Source organism: Echiichthys vipera (assembly GCF_963691815.1).
Source record: "Echiichthys vipera genome assembly, chromosome: 22".
NCBI lineage: Eukaryota > Metazoa > Chordata > Actinopteri > Perciformes > Trachinidae > Echiichthys > Echiichthys vipera.
The window spans coordinates 5,246,151-5,266,489 of record NC_139847.1 but is presented as its reverse complement, the minus strand read 5'-3'; the positions used below and the strand labels follow the sequence as shown (position 1 = coordinate 5,266,489).

At 42.2% G+C, this 20,339-nt stretch overlaps 1 protein-coding gene across 1 annotated transcript; it reads left to right on the top strand.

Annotated features, from left to right (window-relative positions):
- Positions 1-6,008: 6,008 nt before the first annotated feature.
- On the top strand, positions 6,009-11,857 carry vbp1 (von Hippel-Lindau binding protein 1). Its single transcript, XM_083937408.1, has 6 exons — positions 6,009-6,099; positions 8,284-8,408; positions 8,811-8,877; positions 9,512-9,610; positions 9,804-9,942; positions 10,750-11,857. Exons 1-6 carry the CDS (start codon positions 6,019-6,021, stop codon positions 10,824-10,826), a joined length of 588 nt encoding a protein of 195 aa, XP_083793534.1. The 5' UTR covers positions 6,009-6,018; the 3' UTR covers positions 10,827-11,857.
- Positions 11,858-20,339: the final 8,482 nt, after the last annotated feature.

The following is a 20,339-nucleotide window of genomic DNA, read 5'->3' as shown; positions in this document are numbered from 1 at the left end:
TCAGGTTTTTGGACGCGTCCTTCCGGAGTCACCGATTCTCACATTTGACTGACGAGAAAACCACTGAAGGAGGTTCGCCGCTCACACGCCCAAACATGAGTATTTGCCTCCATGCGCACAAACACCTGGTCCCCTTCGTTCAGCTGCACGAACGCTGCATTTCCTCCGTTATCGGCGGCGTCGCTGCACGACTTGTGATCGAATGACTGGACGATGAGGTCGCAGTTCTTCACCAGTGACAGCTTTGCTTGATTACGTCCTCCAGCATGATAGAAGAAGGTAAAGTAATAAACACCTGCAACAGGTGCAGTGAAGATACCTGTAGAAACAACAGGGTAAATACATTTAAAATGAAAATGTTTTCAAAAAGAGTGGATCAAATTTAAAGTAAACTTGTTTTCTATCACAACATAATAAGGAAGTAACCAAATTCATTATTTGGAAATAATGCACAGATGTGAAAAATGTAAGAATTTATATCATTTCAGGTTTGAAAAGAACGAAAATATCAAGACATAAACATTGTTGTATAAACTTATGGTGTGGCGTATTAATTATAACTCTATACTATGTAACATATGCCGTGTTCACATCATTGTTCATCTCATCTCATCTCATCTTCAACCTCTTATCCTGGGTCGGGTCGCGGGGGCAGCAGCTTTAGCAGGGGACCCCAAACTTCCCTTTCCCGGGCCACATCAACCAGCTCTAACTGGGGGATCCTGAGGCGTTCCCAGGCCAGTGTGGAGATATGATCTCTCCACCTGGTCCTGGGTCTTCCCCGAGGCCTCCTCCCAGCTGGACGTGCCTGGAACACCTCACTAGGGAGGCGCCCAGGGTTCCTCCTTACTAGATGATCCTGAACCACCTCAACTGGCTCCTTTCAACGCAAAGGAGCAGCGGCTCTCCTCCGAGTTCCTCACAGATGCTGAACTTCTCCCCCTCTCTCTAAGGGAGACTCCAGCCCCCCTCCTGAGGAAACCCATTTCGGCCACTTGTACCCGCGACCTGGTTCTTTCGGTCATGACCCAGCTTTCATGACCACAGGTGAGGGTAGGAACCAAGATTGACCAGTAGATCTCTTTTCGTCACGATGCGGTATCATTGTTCATGTAATCTTAGATTAAATGTTATGAGAGTATCTCTCTTTAAAGCTACATTCATTCATTTATTTTGACACCTGAAGTGAAGTGAAGAGGAACTTTACAAGAAGCTGAAAGCCCAACTTATATTTTTTATTGGCCTGATCATCAGTAACGTAAAACCATTGCATTGAAAGTAGTTAGATTACTGATATGATTTAAGATTTACAGCTATACATTCATTCAGCTACTATATCTCGACAATTAACATTTACGTGTATCTGCATGTACTCACCTGTACAATTATTGTAAGCATCACCGACGTTTGTGATCTCTGTGTTGTAAACCAGAGCCTTTGGTGTGTTGAAGGGTCCATGGGCGCCACCGTACTCTGCCAGTGCACTGAACATCACCGGGGTTTTATCTATACGAAGAAAACACTCTCGTTACGTTATTTCGTCAAAGAACTTCTGTATCTTTGTGACAGAGTTTCATTCTACCTCTTGTCTTCAGTGCATCCAGCTTGGTTTCCAAAGCTGCCAGTTCTTCCCTGATGTCAGCCATGTCCGTCGGTCGATCGCTCGTGTTGGGATTGCAGGCAGGCTCTTATTGCTCGGCGTTGCTTCGTCTCCAGAGCTGTGATTCGCTGCATCTCTGCGTCTGCTTTTATGTTGTTTGAACGATGATAATGTGTCACGTGGCTCCCTCACTAAAGCCTAGATAATCTTTCGTCACGGGAACGTATGATTTGGTACGTAGGCCTCATGATATGCAGAAGTTTCACAGGGAAATAATTGACTTATACTTCAAAAGAAACACTAACTTATAAAGCATGTACTCAACGTCTTTATGACAGCAGGGGGAATTTGGCTGCATTTCCTGCTTGAGGTGCAAATTCCTCAATCATTTTGACAACTGCAGGCAACAAAGAGGAAATGAATCAAAAACATTAATTTGACTGCAACATGCAACCCACTGAGCAGCAAGTTAAGCATGCTACATAGACACATTTTGGGTTCAGAGGCGTAAAAACCTCCAAAACATGACCAGTAGGAAGTCAGTTCAATATTCAACATTCATTTGATATTCAGAAAAAAAAATATTATGCATTTAAACCATTTCAATGTGGCTGAAGACAGTCAACAATAAATAATCTTCTGATTAGGAATAAACCTTCCTTTCCGTAGCTGAATAGTGTCGGCCCACGCTGCTGTATTTTAACATTGATCTCAGTGGTGGTACTTGAGAGAGCCTGAAATTTTTTGAGGTGGTACGTCATGTACCAAGTTTGAGAAGCACTGATCTAGACACAACCCAGCAACACTGTGCACAGCAAGCAAGTACAGCGGGTCAAAGTTAAACATGAAAGTCAGTCTGTAAAGTATATGATGTATCTACATATCTCCAGATGTGTGGATGTTGAATGTTTGTGATAAACTAAAGGATGAAGTTTTCCATCCTGTGTTGAGAAAATCCTCCTACTTACTTCTCAAGGTAAATAAAGTCATTAAAAAGCTGGAAAATGCATCATCAGGAAGCTGAAACCCAGAAAAGTTCTATATATGAACAAATATATATGATGCATTACTGTAGATTAAACTACCCGACAGTATATAAAGGTGTTAAAATGAGCACAATCATAAACATCTACAGCCGTAAAATTAAACATTAATGCAGCAGAACATTGTAACATTGACCAGTGATACTGATGTCAACAGTTGGCAGTCTGCCACCTCTCTTTGGGACGGCACCTACTGGTTTACACGTTCACCAGGAAATAACTTTGTGTCCACAATAAATGTTATCACTAGAAAGAATACAAAGGACGAAGCAAACAGCAGTCCCATAAAACCCTAAAAATAAAACAGCCAGGTTAAAAACATCAGTGCTAAATAGAATAGAATAGAAATACTTTATTGATCCCAAGCTGGGAAATTGCCGTGTAACAGCAGCATTACACACAGATGTATGCTAAAAAGGTAACAAACCGGACTAGGCTGCAATGAAGAGAATAAAGGTAGGTTTGTAATTCTCAATGCCCAATTCCTGACTTTAGTTTTGGTTTTCCGCTCGCCTACAGTTTGTGTCCAGTACGACGAAAGATCGGAGGCAAACCGGGGTTGTCTGGGGCGCTCTGACTTTGAGCGTGATGTGTGAACTTTCCGATCATGTCGCAGATCCCTCCTGGTAAAAGATCTTCAATTCATCTCTCATCTCATCTTCAACCGCTTATCCGGGGTCGGGTCGCGGGGGCAGCAGCTTTAGCAGGGGACCCCAAACTTCCCTTTCCCGGGCCACATTAACCAGCTCTAACTGGGGGATCCTGAGGCGTTCCCAGGCCAGTGTGGAGTTATAATCTCTCCACCTGGTCCTGGGTCTTCCCCGAGGCCTCCTCCCAGCTGGACGTGCCTGGAACACCTCCCTAGGGAGGCGCCCAGGGTTCATCCTTACTAGATGATCCTGAACCACCTCAAGTGGCTCCTTTCAACGCAAAGGAGCAGCGGCTCTACTCCGAGTTCCTCACGGATGCTGAACTTCTCCCCCTCTCTCTAAAGGAGACTCCAGCCCCCCTCCTGAGGAAACCCATTTCGGCCAATTGTACCCGCGACCTCGTTCTTTCGGTCATGACCCAGCTTTCATGACCACAGGTGAGGGTAGGAACCAAGATTGATAGATTAAGCAGTGCCAAATCATAACAACAGTTATCTCAGGACACTTTACAGAGTAGGTAAAGACCACACTCTATGACTTATTTATGATTTACACAGACCCAACAATTCCCCCGTAGAGTACGGTGGCGTTGAAAACCTTCCCTATAACAGACAGGAACGTCAGACAGACCCAGCTCTGTGGAGGACGGACATCTGTCTGCACCGGAGAGAGGAAGAGAAGGAGAGAGAGAGAGAGAAAAGATGGACAGAGAGAGACAAAGACAGACACAAAGACAGAGACAGACACACTTCCAGTAACTATAATAATATCTATAGTAATGTGAATATGACTCATATCTTATGGCAGTTTATACAGCAGAATAGTAGAAACAAGCACAGCTAAGGTGATAGAATATGACAATGATAATAATTATGGTGGCAAACATGATCAATGATGAGCGGTAACAGAAGCTACGAAGCAGCAGACAAACCACCGATGGTGGTGAGGATGTTGTAGGGTAACTACAGCTTTACTTTGCTTTACCCCAGACAACCTTAAACATCTGCAGCGGTAAAATGCAACATGGACAGTTAAGCACAGACTGAGGTGATACTGGCGATGATAGCGGTCGTCAGTCTGAGATAAACTTTATAACTTTCTTGCACCATAAAACAGGACAGAAGCAAAAGCCGGCACTTTAAGTTTAAAGAGTTTATTACAAGTAGGAAGGTACAGTTTACAATTAACTTCCAACCTGGCCGCTGAGAAGCCTCTGTTTCAGGCTGCGTTGTCACGGCCCGCGGTGTATGATCGCGCCCCTTCCACCGGGTCTACGTAAGAACACCCGAAAGCCCTATTCAGAAGGGATTAGTTTTACGTGCGGGGCGTAGGGTAAAGTCCTTTTTACCCAAGGTTTTAGTCCTGTCTGAACGCGACATGTCACTAATTATTCCGGAGAATGTCTGTAACATGGTCAGAAAAAAAACCTCAGGTAAAACTAGTCCTGTCTGAATATGACCCTCCGTAAAACATGTGTTGATGTACCGTCATATCCCATCAGTGTGTAGTTTCCACATATTTTTGAGCATGGAGGCGCTTAAAGAAGCACTCATACGGTCATGAGCGGTTCAGGGAACACAGAGAACGGTACAAACGAATATTTAATAACAAGGAAAACATGGGAATCCAATTACAGGGGGAAAAGTACAACACGGCGGATGACGAGACAGTCAAGGGTAACAGGAATGGGTAACAGACGAACAGACGGGTATGCGGACAAGGGAACGGGATCTCGGGGAGCTAAAGAGGAGAAGAACAAGAAAAACAATAATTAACAAACAAACAAACAGGCAGCGAAAATATCAATGAATAAAGAACGGGAGCCAACCGGCGAGAAGTTACTACGTAAATGAGAACGGCGGTCTGGCGCCGAATGCGGGCCACATCCGGCTACTTTTTAGTTGCTTTGTGATTGTTTTTTTTCGTTTGTGATTGTTTTAGATCTACTATTAGACATTTAGCATTTCTATGTCATCGTTTTATTTCTCCCTGTATTAATTTTACATCTATTTTTATCATTTTTGTCTTGGTTTTTGGTCTCTCTGTTGTCGTTCTGTGACTATTTTCAGTCATTTAGCATCTCTTCGTAGTCATTTTAGATCCAAGGTCGGAGAAAGTCGAACAATCCACATAACCCCTGAGTTGACATTTAAAGATGGCCGCCCCGGTTGTAAACAGTAAGGTGAAACTCCTGTAATATGGCTAACCCTAGCCTGGTAGTTACAGCCGGTGTTTTTTTGTTTATTTATGTTTTTCCAGTGAGTTGTTTATACGGAGAAGGTAACAAACAGTAGCCTACAATGTAGTGAATCACCTTTCATAGATTTAGTCATTTGTTTCCTCTTCTGTATTTGGCCGTTGGCTACTTTTTTCCAATTTGTAACTGAAACTCTGATAAAAACCGTTTAAATGGAATTCCATTGCTAGGCAACAGTCTCGGCTGTTAACTTCCTGTCAGTTGGTGTCATTCAAATTCACTACAACAGGAAGTAAACACGTAGTAGTCAACTATCCCAAAGAACATCATCATTAAATTTGAATCTTATCCCTGCATTTGGTAAATTTAATTCATTTAACCGTTTGCCCCCCGTCATATAGACATAAATAGAAGTTTGGCAACAAAAAAAAGTAGATTTTCTGACGTCGCTCTTGAGGCGGTTGACGCAGTGACGCAGTGACGCACAGACGTGTACGTAAGGGAAGGAAGGAGTTACCCTTTTCCAAGATGGCGGCAATCATAGACAACAGCAATGCTGTCCAGGCGACAAAGAGAAAGCACCTCGGGATCCCTGAAGCTATCTTTGTGGTGCGTAAAGGCTGGCATTCCTCCCTGTTTAGTCGCTTGTTTATAATGGAGTGAAAAGAAACAGTTTTATTGTTGTAGCCGGTTTGTGCGCGAGTCATGCTGGCTACGAGCTAGCTAGCTCAGTTAGCATGAGAGCTAATGCTGCTGTGTGTGCAGGCTGGGCGGCTCCTCATCTCCATCTATGGACATCACAGTGTCTTATTTCCACTGCACCTCCTTTCCTCTTTAGGCTTTACAGTGTTTAAGTTAGCTAAACGGCTGCCTGTTAGCCTGCTGTGATAATGAATGAACACACACACACACACACACACATACACACACACACACACACACACACACACACCAAAACTGACAAAAACTGCACTGTAATGTTCACTTCAGTGTGAAATACTGAGCTCAGGTGAATTTGTGCAATACTGATATTTTCCTCTGTGCCTTTGTGTAAATTTAAAATATTTCAAAACATTGAACATGTTTGTCCTGCTACTCTTAATTTTTACATTTCCCTGTGTTTATATTTTTATTATTATTAAGTGTTTCTTATTAGACTTAAACTTCTCTTTATTGATACATCTTCCAGCAGCTTACAAAAACACAAAGGAGGTATAAAAATACAGTATTAGATGAACAAACTAAATAAAGCTAAATAAATATAGTAAATTAAACAATAAACTCTTAGTTAAATAAATTTAGAAAGTAAAGCAATTAACTTAGTTAAATATATATAAAGTAGAGATAAGAATACAGGTACAAAAATATTCACGGACATTTAAATCAGATAAGTTAAGTGTAGACAAACAAAAGATAAAATAGGTATGTGTGTATACGGCAGAAATTATCAGTAAGATTCAATGATTTCACTTAAGTGGTGGATAACGTTATTGTTGATGCTGCTTCTTTGTTTGCTGTCCACTTTGCTGCTGTAATAAGGAAATCTGTGGGACTGATAAAAGAATATCTTATCTTAAGCTCTTGCTAAAATAACTTTAGCTGCCTCCAAACTCTTCCTTCATTCATCGTTGGGTAATATTAATACTGTGGGAGAAGTATTAACATCCTTTATATCAGTAAAAGTACAGATAATAAACTGAAAATAGTCCAGTGCCCTGCATTCAAAGCTTAATTTAAGTAAACTCACGTTAAAATGTAGCGTTATATACCCTAAATTTTTAGTGTACTTAAATTATTAAAGGTAATTCAAGAAGAAATATCCCCTGCCACTGTTACATAATAATGGGTTATTAATACTGTGCATTGGGGTTTGTATGGGTTGCATTTTAGTATGGTGCTTTGATTTTTATGAAAGTGCTTCAAATTTGTGCTATTTGTGATGGCAGATAAAGCACAATAAAGGGGAAAGAAGATATCCATAATTGAGGGACTGAACACAACAATTTCTTACATTTTTGCATATTTTATGTTATTTTTGATCATTTACAGTTTGGATATTATAAATCTGTGGACGTCTTAATTTCCCTTTTATTTGTCGTCCTTCTGTAGAAAGCTCTTGATCATCATGTTAGCTGTTTTTAGGACAATAACATTGATTACAATGTGATGAACAAGTGCAATACTAATTAAACTAAATACTGAGTATTGTTCTGTATACAAATGTGTAGTTTACCACAGCTGTGAGGAGCTGGAAAAGCATGAAAATTCACCTAGAAACGCTTCAAACGTGCTCAAATGTGATTTTGGAAAACCCTGGATTTGACTATTGTAGTCTGTAGAGATGGGGCTCATTTACTATTTTGTATAAAACTTTAACTACATCCTGGATTCATCTAAATATTTTCTTAAAACCTCAAAATGATGAAGAATGAATTCAAATGACTAAAAAAAATAAATAATAAATACAATAAAAAAGCATCTGAGGAGGAGAAACTATAAAATGTTCTCCTCTTTTCCATGAAAAATGACCTTAAACATCAAATATAGTCGTCCGTCAATCAACTAATAAAGTTTTTTGTTGCAAAATTCATTTGGTTTGCTGTAACATACTGTAGTTTATCCACAGGAGAGAGCGTGGGAGAGCTGTCTGGTCCTGGACCTTGAATCACTCATAATAAAATAATCTTTTGTTTTCTGTTGTTTATTGTGATAAAAAAACAAAACTAACATATTGTTATTGACTCAAACGTAGTCAGTATTTAATGTGTTGTCTCTCTCTGCTGGGTCTTTCAGGAGGATGTCGACTCTTTTATGAAGCAGCCGGGCAACGACTCGGCAGACGCGGTGCTGAGGAAGCTGGACGAGCAGTACCAGAAATATAAATACATGGAGCTCAACCTGTCTCAGAAGAAACTCAGGTAACGCCGACAAAAACACCAGTAGTCCACTCACATTAAATACTGTCACTTTAGGCACTGCATAATAATAATAATATTAAATATTTGATGGGGTAAATGAAGACTGACGTGTCCTTTTCTAACCAGTGAAAGTGTTAAAAAACAGCACTAAATACATAAGTATACATACATCATTTATTCACCAGGAGTCGTATTCGCAAAACATGTGAAGGCTCAGAGTAGCTCCAAACTTCCTGATTTAGGAGTAACTCTTAATAGTAAAGGGTGTTTCATACCTAATTTTAGGGCTCTTAACTTACTAAGATAAGTGTAATTCACAAGAATTTTAGCGCTAAAAGTAGCTCCTAAAGACTGTGTATTAATGTCATAACTACAGTAATGCTTTTCTTTCTTCTCCTGTAGGTTGCAAGGCCAGATCCCACAAATCACACAGACGCTAGAAATCCTACGACACATGCAGAAGAAAAAGGTGTGTGTCGTCTTTGTAAACCGACGTTCAAATACTCCTTCAAATCTCTTCTCAACACTTTATTTTATTTTATGGTTTTATCTTAAATGATGATAATTTAAGTCATTTCATGTTTTGTTATTTTTACTGCACCAAACTTGTGTGACATCAGCAGATTGTGCTGTAAGATGCTGGTGCGTTTGGTTTATACGTGCTGCTGATTGGATTTGTTGTTAGTTAGTTAACGTGTAACGTAAATGACCAGAAAATATAATAAAATACACCAAAAGTCAAGACGGTATAAAAGAACTAGACCCCGCCCAAGTCTAACAGACTAGTTCTTTATTAAAATACCAGAAAACATGCTGTGTCGTGATTAGGGGTGACCCCGAGTACTCGACTATTGGATGATTCGCTCCGAGGACCGGATTCGACTACGCAAAATGTAGTTATGAAGCAATGGATTATTCCATGCTGGCTCTGGGGGGGATGCTTGGTTTCTCCCAATAAACCATGATAAAGAGCCTATTTGGGTATAAATATAAGCCTATTAATAAATACTGTGGCTGGAAATGTGAAAATAACTCATGAGCTTTTAATCTAGCTCCTTAGTGTAAGGATCTCAACTTCATATTTATTGTTGTTTTCCCCGCAGGAGACCACAATGCCCATGGAGACACACTTCCTGTTGACTGACGGTATTTACTGCAAGGCCTCGGTGCCGCCCACCAACAAAGTCTGCCTATGGTTAGGGGTAAGTAGCTCAGGTTCGACTTTACTTCATCGCCAAACCATGTGTGAAAGCAGTTTTACTTTATAAACGATAAAGTTACAAAGTTCTACTTCAGAAAGAGAAAAGAGCTTAAGAATGATGAATGACGTTGAGGCTCAGGAGAGGTCAGAGGTGAGGAACGCCCCCCCTAATCTTCCCGACATTCCCCCAAAAGGCAAACGTCATGTTAGAGTACGACATCGACGAAGCCCAGGCTCTCCTCGAGAAGAACCAATCCACAGCAACTCGTAACCTCGAGACGCTCGAGGACGATCTGGATTTCCTGCGAGACCAGTTCACCACCACTGAAGTCAGTATCCTTCCACCTATGCAGTCCGCTCAGGTTTGGGCTTACCGCAGAGGTCTGTGGAGCTGCTGTTGCTGTTTTTTGTAACAGAAACTCATGTTATTTATTTATTTTGCATAATGAGGTTTGAAAATAAGCTTCAAGTGTGAATCACTCAGAAGCAGTTGTGTTGAGAACAGTCGAGCATTTGATTCATGCATAGAGGGAGACATCTGCTGGCCTAACCCTGGGTACTACATTTGTATGGATTCAATTGAGGAAAGTTTATTCGTCCCCGAGGGGCAATTCAAGGGCACTTGGGTAGTCGGGTACACATAAAACAAAACAACAACAGTGCAAAAAGAACTGTTTGAACAACTGCGCAGACTAAAATGATGCCAGCATCGGTGCAGAATTATGGGTAGTTGACAAATGGGCAGTAACATTTTTATTTACTTATTTTAAAGCTGTAGTTTAAATTCGTCGGGTCATTTTACGCGTTAATGTGATGGTTATATTTCTGATTAATGTCAACAAAGGTGAGGCCTTTTAAACTGCATCTTTTTTTCTGACCACACAAAGAAAACCTAAAAGTGTTTAGTTGCTGTAAAAATCATCAATGTTGTTGAATCATTTATCTGTTGCTGCTTGTTTCACTGCAAACTGTCGCCAAATTTACAGTATGGAGGACGGCAAGTGTCTATTTAAATGAGTTTAGTCTTGATAGTGTTAGACCTACAGGTTGCATATCCAGCTCCAGCACATTTTAAACTACTGTCTCTGTCATTGCTGCTCCTGCTGCCGCTGCTGCTCCTTAACTCACTGCTCCCCTCAGACATGGCACGGGTCTACAACTGGGACGTGAAGAGAAGGAGCAAAGAAAACCTCCTCAAATCAGCCGACAAGTCTTAATATCGACAGGACAGCGCCCCCCCTTCTGCTAACTGTCTTCTCCTTTAGCCCGAGAAAACAAACCCTGCCCCCTCCACGCCCCTGACTCATGTGTATGTTCGCCCGAGAGCTTTGCAGATAAGAGGGCGCGTTTCAAATATTTCTTGCTTCATTCAACTCATCGATATTAAATAAATCACTTCATAATTTAGATTATTTTGAATGTGCCCTCTGTCAAGTCAGGCTCAAACGTCCACCACTACTGTTTTCTGTTGATTTGTTACTTTTTAAAGTATTTTTTCAAGTAAAAAACTTAACAAAAAGCAAAAGGCAACGAGGCAATTTTTCTATTCCTTTTGACTGATTTCAGTATGTTCCTGTTGTCTTTGTCAGTTTGATGAGTGACGGTTCTCTCGCATCCTCTTTTCTTTCCTCCCAGTTTCCTCCTTTACTGATTTGTTCATTGCTCAACCTGCGACAGCGTGCACAAATGGGACTTTTTTACTTGAGTTGTTAATTGTTGAAACGCATCCTGTCGCCATTATACTCCGTAGAATCGGGCTCGTAGGATGACAAAGATCACAGCAGACGGAAGACTCGTGATTCACTTCAGAGGGATCGACTCTGGTCCCGCTTCACACCCGCTGCTCCTCCTCCGTCCCTCGTACTTTCCACACACGACCATATCTTCCTCCTCTTCCTCCTCCTCTTCTCCTTTAAGCCGCTGTTCTGTCTGTATTTATTTGTCTCTCACTGTATTCATGAAACGATGAATGAAGTAAACAAAGAACATTTGGGCAAAGAGACAAGACCTTCACCTGGTTCTGTGTGGTGTTTATTCCTCTGACGAGAACTCGTAACTGTCCTTTTCATTTAAAGTAGTTGCAGTCGACGATTTACAGTACGGAGGACGGGAAGTGTCATGCAAATAATCCCAGAGCATCCATAAGCGAAGTCAATTCTTTTTTTTATGAATCACTTTTTTAACTCGGCCTGTTAATTGATGGATTAAGGGCGCACTCACTCTGTCCTTCCGCACCGGGCCAAAACAGGTTTTTCGGCTTTTGTAGAGCGTGTTTGCACGTGTACGAGGCCGAGCGTGCGCACGTGTACAAGCAGGAGGCCTATGACGGCTCTGACGTAATTTATGTGCACCTGTTCGGACATAGAAAATAGGAGGGACCAAGCGCGGACATTTAACAACAACAACAATGGCGGTGAAAGGTTCACGTTGGTGTGATGCGGAGGTGGAGTGTTTACTGCAGATTTGGTCGATGAAAAGATTCAAAAACAGTCGACAAGACGCACAAAAACTCAGAGGTCTACGGAAAGATTTGTAAACAAAGCGAGGCATCGCCATGACGTCATCAATGCGTGTGACGTGTTACGGCGTGATGACGTATGGACAGCAAGAAGCATTCTCCGAGGCCCAGGTAGTGTGAGTACAAACGGGCCTGGAGGGGGGGACAAGGACCCTAAAGCACGGGGAGCGGTGCGGAAGGAGAGTGTGAGTGCGCCCAAACATTATGGCTGCTGTTTCATCATCATTACTTTCACGCAGAATCGTTCCGTCTAAAATAAACGGTGAAAAATGTCCGTCCCAATATCAAAGTCTGCGGTGATGTCTTGTTTTGTCAGTCCAAACATAAAGGTATTCAGTTGATATGATATTACAAAAAGAGCAAACAAGAAATCTGCATATTTGAGAGGGTTGATGGATTATCGATTATCTGTTGATCGACGAATCCATTCATTGCAGCTGTAATTAACGTTCCTTTGATTAATTCCCTGTTTAAACGTCGAGTTAGACGTGAAAAAAATGCTTTGTGTGACACGTGGTCCTTCTGCACCGACAGTTAAAAGTAAGATTGTCTCCAGTTTGCCCCTCCTGTTCTTCTTTCTCAAAGCTTGGTCTCTCACTTTCACTCACCCTGTCCTCCTCCAGCTTCAAACTTTGGATAGAAGCAGAAAAAAGCAGCCAGCAGAGGAAATGTGAAACACTTTGACTGAACGAATCCTCTCTGAATCTCCTGTGACTGATGTCTAAAGGTTCAGTGCTTCCACATGGTGGTGATGTGTGGAACTACAACACAGCAAACTGTATTTAAAAAGAAATAATGGGAATTTGATGTGTTTTGAAAACCACGTATGAGACACTTTGACTCCGTTCACACTGCAGTTACAAGTGAATCTGATTTCTTCACTCGTGACTTACAGTGGGTACGGAAAGTATTCAGACCCCCTTAAATTTTTTACTCTTTGTTAAATTGCAGCCATGTGCTAAAATCATTTAAGTTCATTTTTTTTCCTTTTAATGTACACACAGCACCCCATATTGACAGAAAAACACAGAATTGTAGACATTTTTACAGATTTATTAAAAAAGAAAAACTGAAATATCACATGGACATAAGTATTCAGACCCTTTGCTGTGACACTTGTATATTTACCTCAGGTACTGTCCATTTCTTCTGATCATCCATGAGATGGTTCTACACCTTCATTGGAGTCCAGCTGTGTTTAATTCTAATGATTGGACTTGATTAAGGAAGCCACACACCTGTCTATATAAGACCTTACAGCTCACAGTGCATGTCAGAGCAGATGAGAATCATGAGGTCGAAGGAACTGCCTGAAGAGCTCAGAGACAGAATTGTGGCAAGGCACAGATCTGGCCATGGATACAAAAAAAATTCTGCTGCACTTAAAGTTCCCAAGAGCACAGTGGCCTCCATAATCCTTAAATGGAAGACGTATGGGATGACAAGAACTCTTCCAAGAGCTGGCCGTCCAACCAAACTGAGCAATCGGGGGAGAAGAGCCTTGGTGAGAGAGGTAAAGAAGAACCCAAAGATCACAGTGGCTGAACTCCAGAGATGCAGTGAGGAGATGGGAGAAAGTTCAAGAAAGTCAACCATCACTGCAGCCCTCCACCAGTCAGGGCTTTATGGCAGAGTAGCCCGACGGAAGCCTCTCCTCAGAGTAAGACACATGAAAGCCCGCATAGAATTTGCCAAAAAACACATGAAGGACTCCCAGACTATGATAAATAAGATTCTCTGGTCTGATGAGACAAAGATAGAACTTTTTGGCCTTAATTCTAAGCGGTATGTGTGGAGAAAACCAGGCACCGCTCATCACCTGCCCAACACCATCCCTACAGTCAAGTGTGGTGGTGGGAGCATCATGCTGTGGGGGTGTTTTGCAGCTGCAGGGACAGGACGACTGGTTGCAATTGAAGGAAAGATGAATGCGGCCAAGTACAGAGATATCCTGGACGAAAACCTTTTCCAGAGTGCTATGGACCTCAGACTGGGCCGACGGTTCACCTTCCAACAAGACAATGACCCTAAGCACACAGCTAAAATGACGAAGGAGTGGCTTCGGAACAACTCTGTGACTGTTCTTGAATGGCCCAGCCAGAGCCCTGACTTGAACCCAATTGAGCATCTCTGGAGAGACCTCAAAATGGCTGTCCACCAACGTTCACCATCCAACCTGACAGAACTGGAGAGGATCTGCAAGGAGGAATGGCAGAGGATCCCCAAATCCAGGTGTGAAAAACTAGTTGCATCATTCCCAAGAAGACTCACGGCTGTATTAGCTCAAAAGGGTGCTTCCACTCAATACTGAGCAAAGGGTCTGAATACTTATGTCCATGTGATATTTCAGTTTTTCTTTTTTAATAAATCTGTAAAAATGTCTACAATTCTGTGTTTTTCTGTCAATATGGGGTGCTGTGTGTACATTAATGAGGAAAAAAATGAACTTAAATGATTTTAGCACATGGCTGCAATTTAACAAAGAGTAAAAAATTTAAGGGGGTCTGAATACTTTCCGTACCCACTGTATATCTGGTTTGCTTTTGACAGTGTGAACAGCACAAGTCGCATTGAATCTGACATTTTCCGATCAGAATTAGGCCACTTTTAAATGTGCTACTGAATCAGATCCAAATCCAACTGCAATCTGAACGGACTAGTCTCATCTAATCGCCTTTGACTGAAGAACAAGATGCGTAATTCTCCTCGGCTCACTCCTAACAATAATGCACAGATTCTCGGGTGCAGAAGCTTTTTGTGCTGTGTCTGTTGCCTTCAGGTGCTGTCGTTTAATTGAATTTAAGCGTAGGCAACACAAAGTTTGGCATGTTAAGAGTTAGAAAGGCCTTTATCATCTTTATCATTTCCTTCTTTTTAACTTCTACTTGTTAAACCTTTTTATCATATAAGAATTAAAACATCTGTTGAATGACGATGACAGTGGGAATTCATCGTCTGCGCCACAGTGATCCTAAGAAAACCTTTTATTCATTCATTCATCTTCAACTGCTTGTCCCTGTCGGGGTCGCGGGAGGGCTGTTGCCGATCCCAGCTGACATCGGGCGTGAGGCGGGGTCCACCCTGGACAGGACGCCAGTCTATCACAGGACACATAGAGACGAACAGAGACAGACAACCATTCACACCTACAGGCAATTTAAGAGTCATCATTGAACCGAACACCTGCACGTCTTTGGACTGTGGGAGGAAACCGGAGAAAACCCACGCAGACACGGGGACACCGTGTTGACATGACGAGCTTTATGTGGATTGGTGCACGAAACTATCTTTTATATTTTACAAGAAACCTCAAAATAACAGAAAGCAGAAGGTAAAACATATACTCTGCTGTTAATGTAACTTGCTAATTTACTTGAACACTTTTAATTATCAATATTAAAAAAAAGAACAAGCTGACACTATAGTACATAATATATCTCCTTATAGCCTTATATCTACTTTTGGGCCCTGATAAAGATTTTTAACTCTGTAAACATTGTGTGTGTTATGTGTCACGGTCAGCTAAACAACATATAACTAATGTAAGAAGTTCCTCTGACATAAACGATTAAATTCAACAAATTTATTGTTCAACTTGGGAGTTTGGGGAAACCGGAGCACCCGGACAAAACCCGCAAATTGTAGTTACCTTGATGTAACTCTAGTTCTATGACCATGTGCGGCGCCAATAACAAAGCAAGTTAAAGGGTGAAGCACATACTCTGCTGGGCCACAGTGATCACCACTGTTCGGCCTCACGGCAGCGGACGTTGCTGCAGTGCTGCACACCTCCTCCTGGAACCGCTTGTCTCCTCCTTCATGGGACGAGGGCGATTAGAAAGAAGGCAGCGAGCAAACCCACACTGAAAGCCAGGACTTGGAGCAGGTCTTTCCACCAGCACCGGGAGAAATCCGTCTTTGCCAACCTGTCACACAGCTCTTTGATGTGGGACTGCAGAGACTGGACGATGGCTGCGTCCACAGCTGGGTCCTGTAACAACATCAGAGACTCCAGCCGCCTTTTACCACCGAACTTCTTCTGCAGGTCTTTCAGCACCGCCTTGCACACTTTCTTGGTGCGCTTGATGTCCGGGCGGATGCCTTTAACGCCAGAGAGTCCCTCCATAGTCTGGTTAACCAGTCTCTTTGTGTGGGAGATCCCCTCTTCCTGTGGGCGGTTCTCAATGGCGTGACACTCGGTCATCACTTTAACCGTCAACAGGTCGACAAACAACCGAAGCTGGCCGTCACTTCCTGCCTTCAGTGTGGGGTCAGAGGCAGGAGGACGGGCAGACTCCGTAGGTGTCTGAGGTTGCTCCATGGCGACCTCAGAGTTGTTTTCCTTTTCCGGGATCGTCTCAGATACGGCACTTGTTTGTGGTTCTGCTTCCATTTTTGATACAATGCTCTGGTGTGAGTTCAGTAGTTCAGTGAGTTCGGTTCGTCTGTGAGCTGAGATGAGAGAGTGAAGGGAATGTGACGTCACACGAGCACACGTTCTATTTAAAAAAACAGCAAAAAATTATTAATATAAACTCTTATAAATAAGTCCTAGATTCAAAATAACACTGTCAGAAGAGTAGACGTAGTATTATCAATGAAATGCACTTAAAGAAAGTAGAGTTAAAGTAAAGTTATATACACACAAATGTCTGAACAGCATTTTATTGTTGTAGCTGGTCGAAGTGGAGTTAGTTTTAACATCTTGAACTAGTTTATATACAGTCCAGGGTTCCCAACATAGGGGTCGCAGCCCTCCAAAGGGTCACAGGATAAATCTGTGTGATGGTGAGATGATAAATGGGAGGAGAAAGAAGACAAAACACATTCTTTAACCTTTGTCTTTTAGTCAAATGAATGTAGCGGATGGGAAAGTGCAGTAATTCTGAAATGTGCTGGAATCAAAGTAAAATGTAGCACAACATGGAAACACTGAACTGAAGAACCAGCACCTCAAAATTGTACTGAAGCACAGTGACTTTCCAGCGCTGCTCAGATACTCTACAACTGTACGACTCTACATGTTGTTGCTGCCTTGAAACAATGGAAACAAAAGAAATCCTCAGAAGTCATGAATAAGTTCAGTAATAGTCTTAGTTTTTCCAATATCCTAAAGACGAAAACAGCAGTGAGAGAGTTTATTTTTCCAGTCACATTTTATTATTTTTTAGTACATTTCAGTTTGTTGAGAGATAACTAGAGCAGAGAAACTGTCCGATTGAACCCGGCAGGATAAAGGACAGTGATATACAGTATTGTCTGTACAGCGCAGAGTTAAAAAGACGTGAAACATGTTTTCTTTGTTGTTGTACCACGGCTCCTGTGAGATGAAGGGTTACACTGAGGGCAGGAAATATCAGTCTTCACCCAACAGATGCATGCTTTTGATGGCAGACATGTTGGCTGTCAGAGTGGCAGGGTAAAAAAGAGTCAACTGGTTTTCCCTTCATCCCCTAAAAACAATGTGTCTGTGCAAAGTCAAAGAAAATGATAATTGGCATGTGCAATTTTGATTAAAATACAGTAAACTAATAATTTTAGCTTTCTATTTTGTCAGTTTACTGGAATAAAATTAGGCCTCCAAATTATTTTGTTAAGTAGACCAGCGCATCGTCGACATACGCACAATTTCACCAATTATGGAGATTTATTTCCCATCCACGTCAGGCTCCACTGCAGATGCGTTTTCTTTTATGAACGTGGACATTATTCACGGCAAACGTTGCAAAGGAATGATGAAGCTTTTGAGTTAGATGAGAAAACTGACACCACCTCCAAATCTGTATGGAAAATACTGGCTAACTGCTAGTCCATACAAAAAACAATGCATAAAAAACAACAAGTTGGGGTTTTATGAGTTGTGTGCTGCACTACTTACTGCGTGGAGTCTTAAATAATGTGCTTCAGAGTTGCTGGTAGGCAGATTTTGCTGTCTTTAGAAGTACCAAGCTAGCTGTTTCACCCTGTTTTGTGTCTTTATGCTAAGCTAAGCGTATTTCATGTTTGTCATACGGATTAGCCCAAATGTATGCCTCTTATGTATCACATTCACATTATATTTGCATCACATAAACGCATGTGTGGCTCTGAAACATAATTACTCAGCATTGTCTGAAAAAAAACAACAGATTGTTGTTTTACAAGACACCAAAGACGATACTAGGAAACAAAGTTGTAACTTGTGAAATTTGTTGAAAATTCTTCTGCAAGTAGATTTTATTTCATCCAGATTATTCCTCCGAGGACTCTAATACAAAAACAACCTGCTGGGTGTTTTAAAACATCGTCTGGTAATTATCTTTCAGGGAAATAATGCTCAGACTTGTGACTAAAATAACGCAGGAGAGATACAAACTGGGAGCTTATCTGTAGGAAGAGTGCCAAGCTGGAGCTAGCTAGCTTAGTTTAGCATACTGACTGGAAACAGGGGAAAACAAAAAGTCACAAAATTTGATGCTCTAATTATGACAAGGTTCCAGGAAGTAACCGGTCTTGGCCATGAAATAGCAGTCGTGTCAACTTGGTGACCCCAGATTTGCGAAACTTCGGCAAGGTGGTTATAAGGAGGCATTGACCACGATCGGTTAAGGTAGGAGAATTTAGGAAATTACGCAAATTTAGGTTTATTATCTAGACATGACCAGGAAAAGTCAATCACACCCCCCCACACACAAAACAAAAAAAGTGGAATTTTAGGATTTTTTATGAGATAAAAGTACAGATATGAGTGTTTCATGGATCTTTCTGACTCTGTGTGTCGGTGTGTTTCTGTCAAACACAAATTTGCAACAACAGAATTACAGCAGAGCCCTGTTCCCAGCGTCTGTGAGGGCTCACTTCTGTTGACAGAGACTCTAGCAGTCTGAAGCGTTAAAGGAGCCTCGGCAGGAGCAGCGCAGTGCAAGTAAATCACCCTGTTCAATACGTTTCTATGGAAACAAGCCGATTGCTTTGCTGTCAAACATGAAACTGCTTTCTATCATACTTCAATGCTCCATTCCTTGATCCCACGTCTCGGGTCCCGAGGTGACTTCTGTCAGCAACTCTGAATTTCCACATCTTTTGTTTGCACCAAACTAATCCTCAGATCAATAAAAGACTGAAGCGGCTTGGGACAAACTTGACGGAGCGGATTGCCTGGGGTTTTAAAGTTCAGTGAAGTTTGACTTGTTGAAAGGAAACAAACTTGCTTCACTCACAGCCTGCAGAGTCAAGTGACACTGAAACACTAACAGGCAGAGCGTTAGCAGCCGACCGGGCTTCCCAGAAAGACAAGGCTTCTCAAATGAGGGACGTCTTTAGTTAATTAAGCTTATTTCACTCGGATCAAATTGTGATTTAATAGAATCAGCTGATTAGGGGGAGAAGTTCAGCATCCGTGAGGAACTCGGAGTAGAGCCGCTGCTCCTTTGCGTTGAAAGGAGCCAGTTGAGGTGGTTCAGGATCATCTAGTAAGGATGAACCCTGGGCGCCTCCCTAGGGAGGTGTTCCAGGCACGTCCAGCTGGGAGGAGGCCTCGGGGAAGACCCAGGACCAGGTGGAGAGATTAGATCTCCACCCTGGCCTGGGAACGCCTCAGGATCCCCCAGTTAGAGCTGGTTAATGTGGCCCTGGAAAGGGAAGTTTGGGGTCCACTGCTAAAGCTGCTGCCCCCGAGACCTGACCCCGGATAAGAGGCTGAAGATGAGATGAGATGGAATCAGCTGATGGTTGCTTCAGGATTAGAACTGTTACCTCCGGTACAGTAGGTGGGGCGCCGCCAACACACAACTGGTACAACTTGCAATTTCAACGTGTCAATTGCATCCGGTCTGAACGCGGTATTAGAGAACGAATATCTTTTAGCTTGGCTAGAGCTTTGAATATGAGCAGTTTAGTCTTCTCATCGAGCTCTAAGCTAGAAATCTAATTAGCATATTTCCTCCAACTTGCTTAGACGGTATTTTTAGAGTGGAAGCAAGATAGAGCGGAGCTCAGAGACATCCAACCGGGTGCAGTACAGCGGAGCAGATCACGCAGCTGGCTGACATCGGGTGGAAGAGTCTCCCATAAGGAGGGACGGCACCAGACGAACATCACCACCCACCCACGCAAACCTTAACACTACTGATCCGTCTCCTCCATGGCGTTCACTTGAGAGCGTCTAAGTGTTTCACTAGAAAGCACTGGTGATGATAGAGCAGGCAGGCTTCTTTTTTAAAGTACCCTTCAA

Coding starts and splice junctions, on each gene's coding strand:
- vbp1 (XM_083937408.1), top strand. CDS start 6,019: ATGGCGGCAATCATAGACAACAGCAATGCTGTCCAGGCGACAAAGAGA. Junction 6,100..8,283: donor TCCCTGAAGCTATCTTTGTG/GTGCGTAAAGGC, acceptor TGGGTCTTTCAG/GAGGATGTCGACTCTTTTAT. Junction 9,943..10,749: donor GTTCACCACCACTGAAGTCA/GTATCCTTCCAC, acceptor TGCTCCCCTCAG/ACATGGCACGGGTCTACAAC.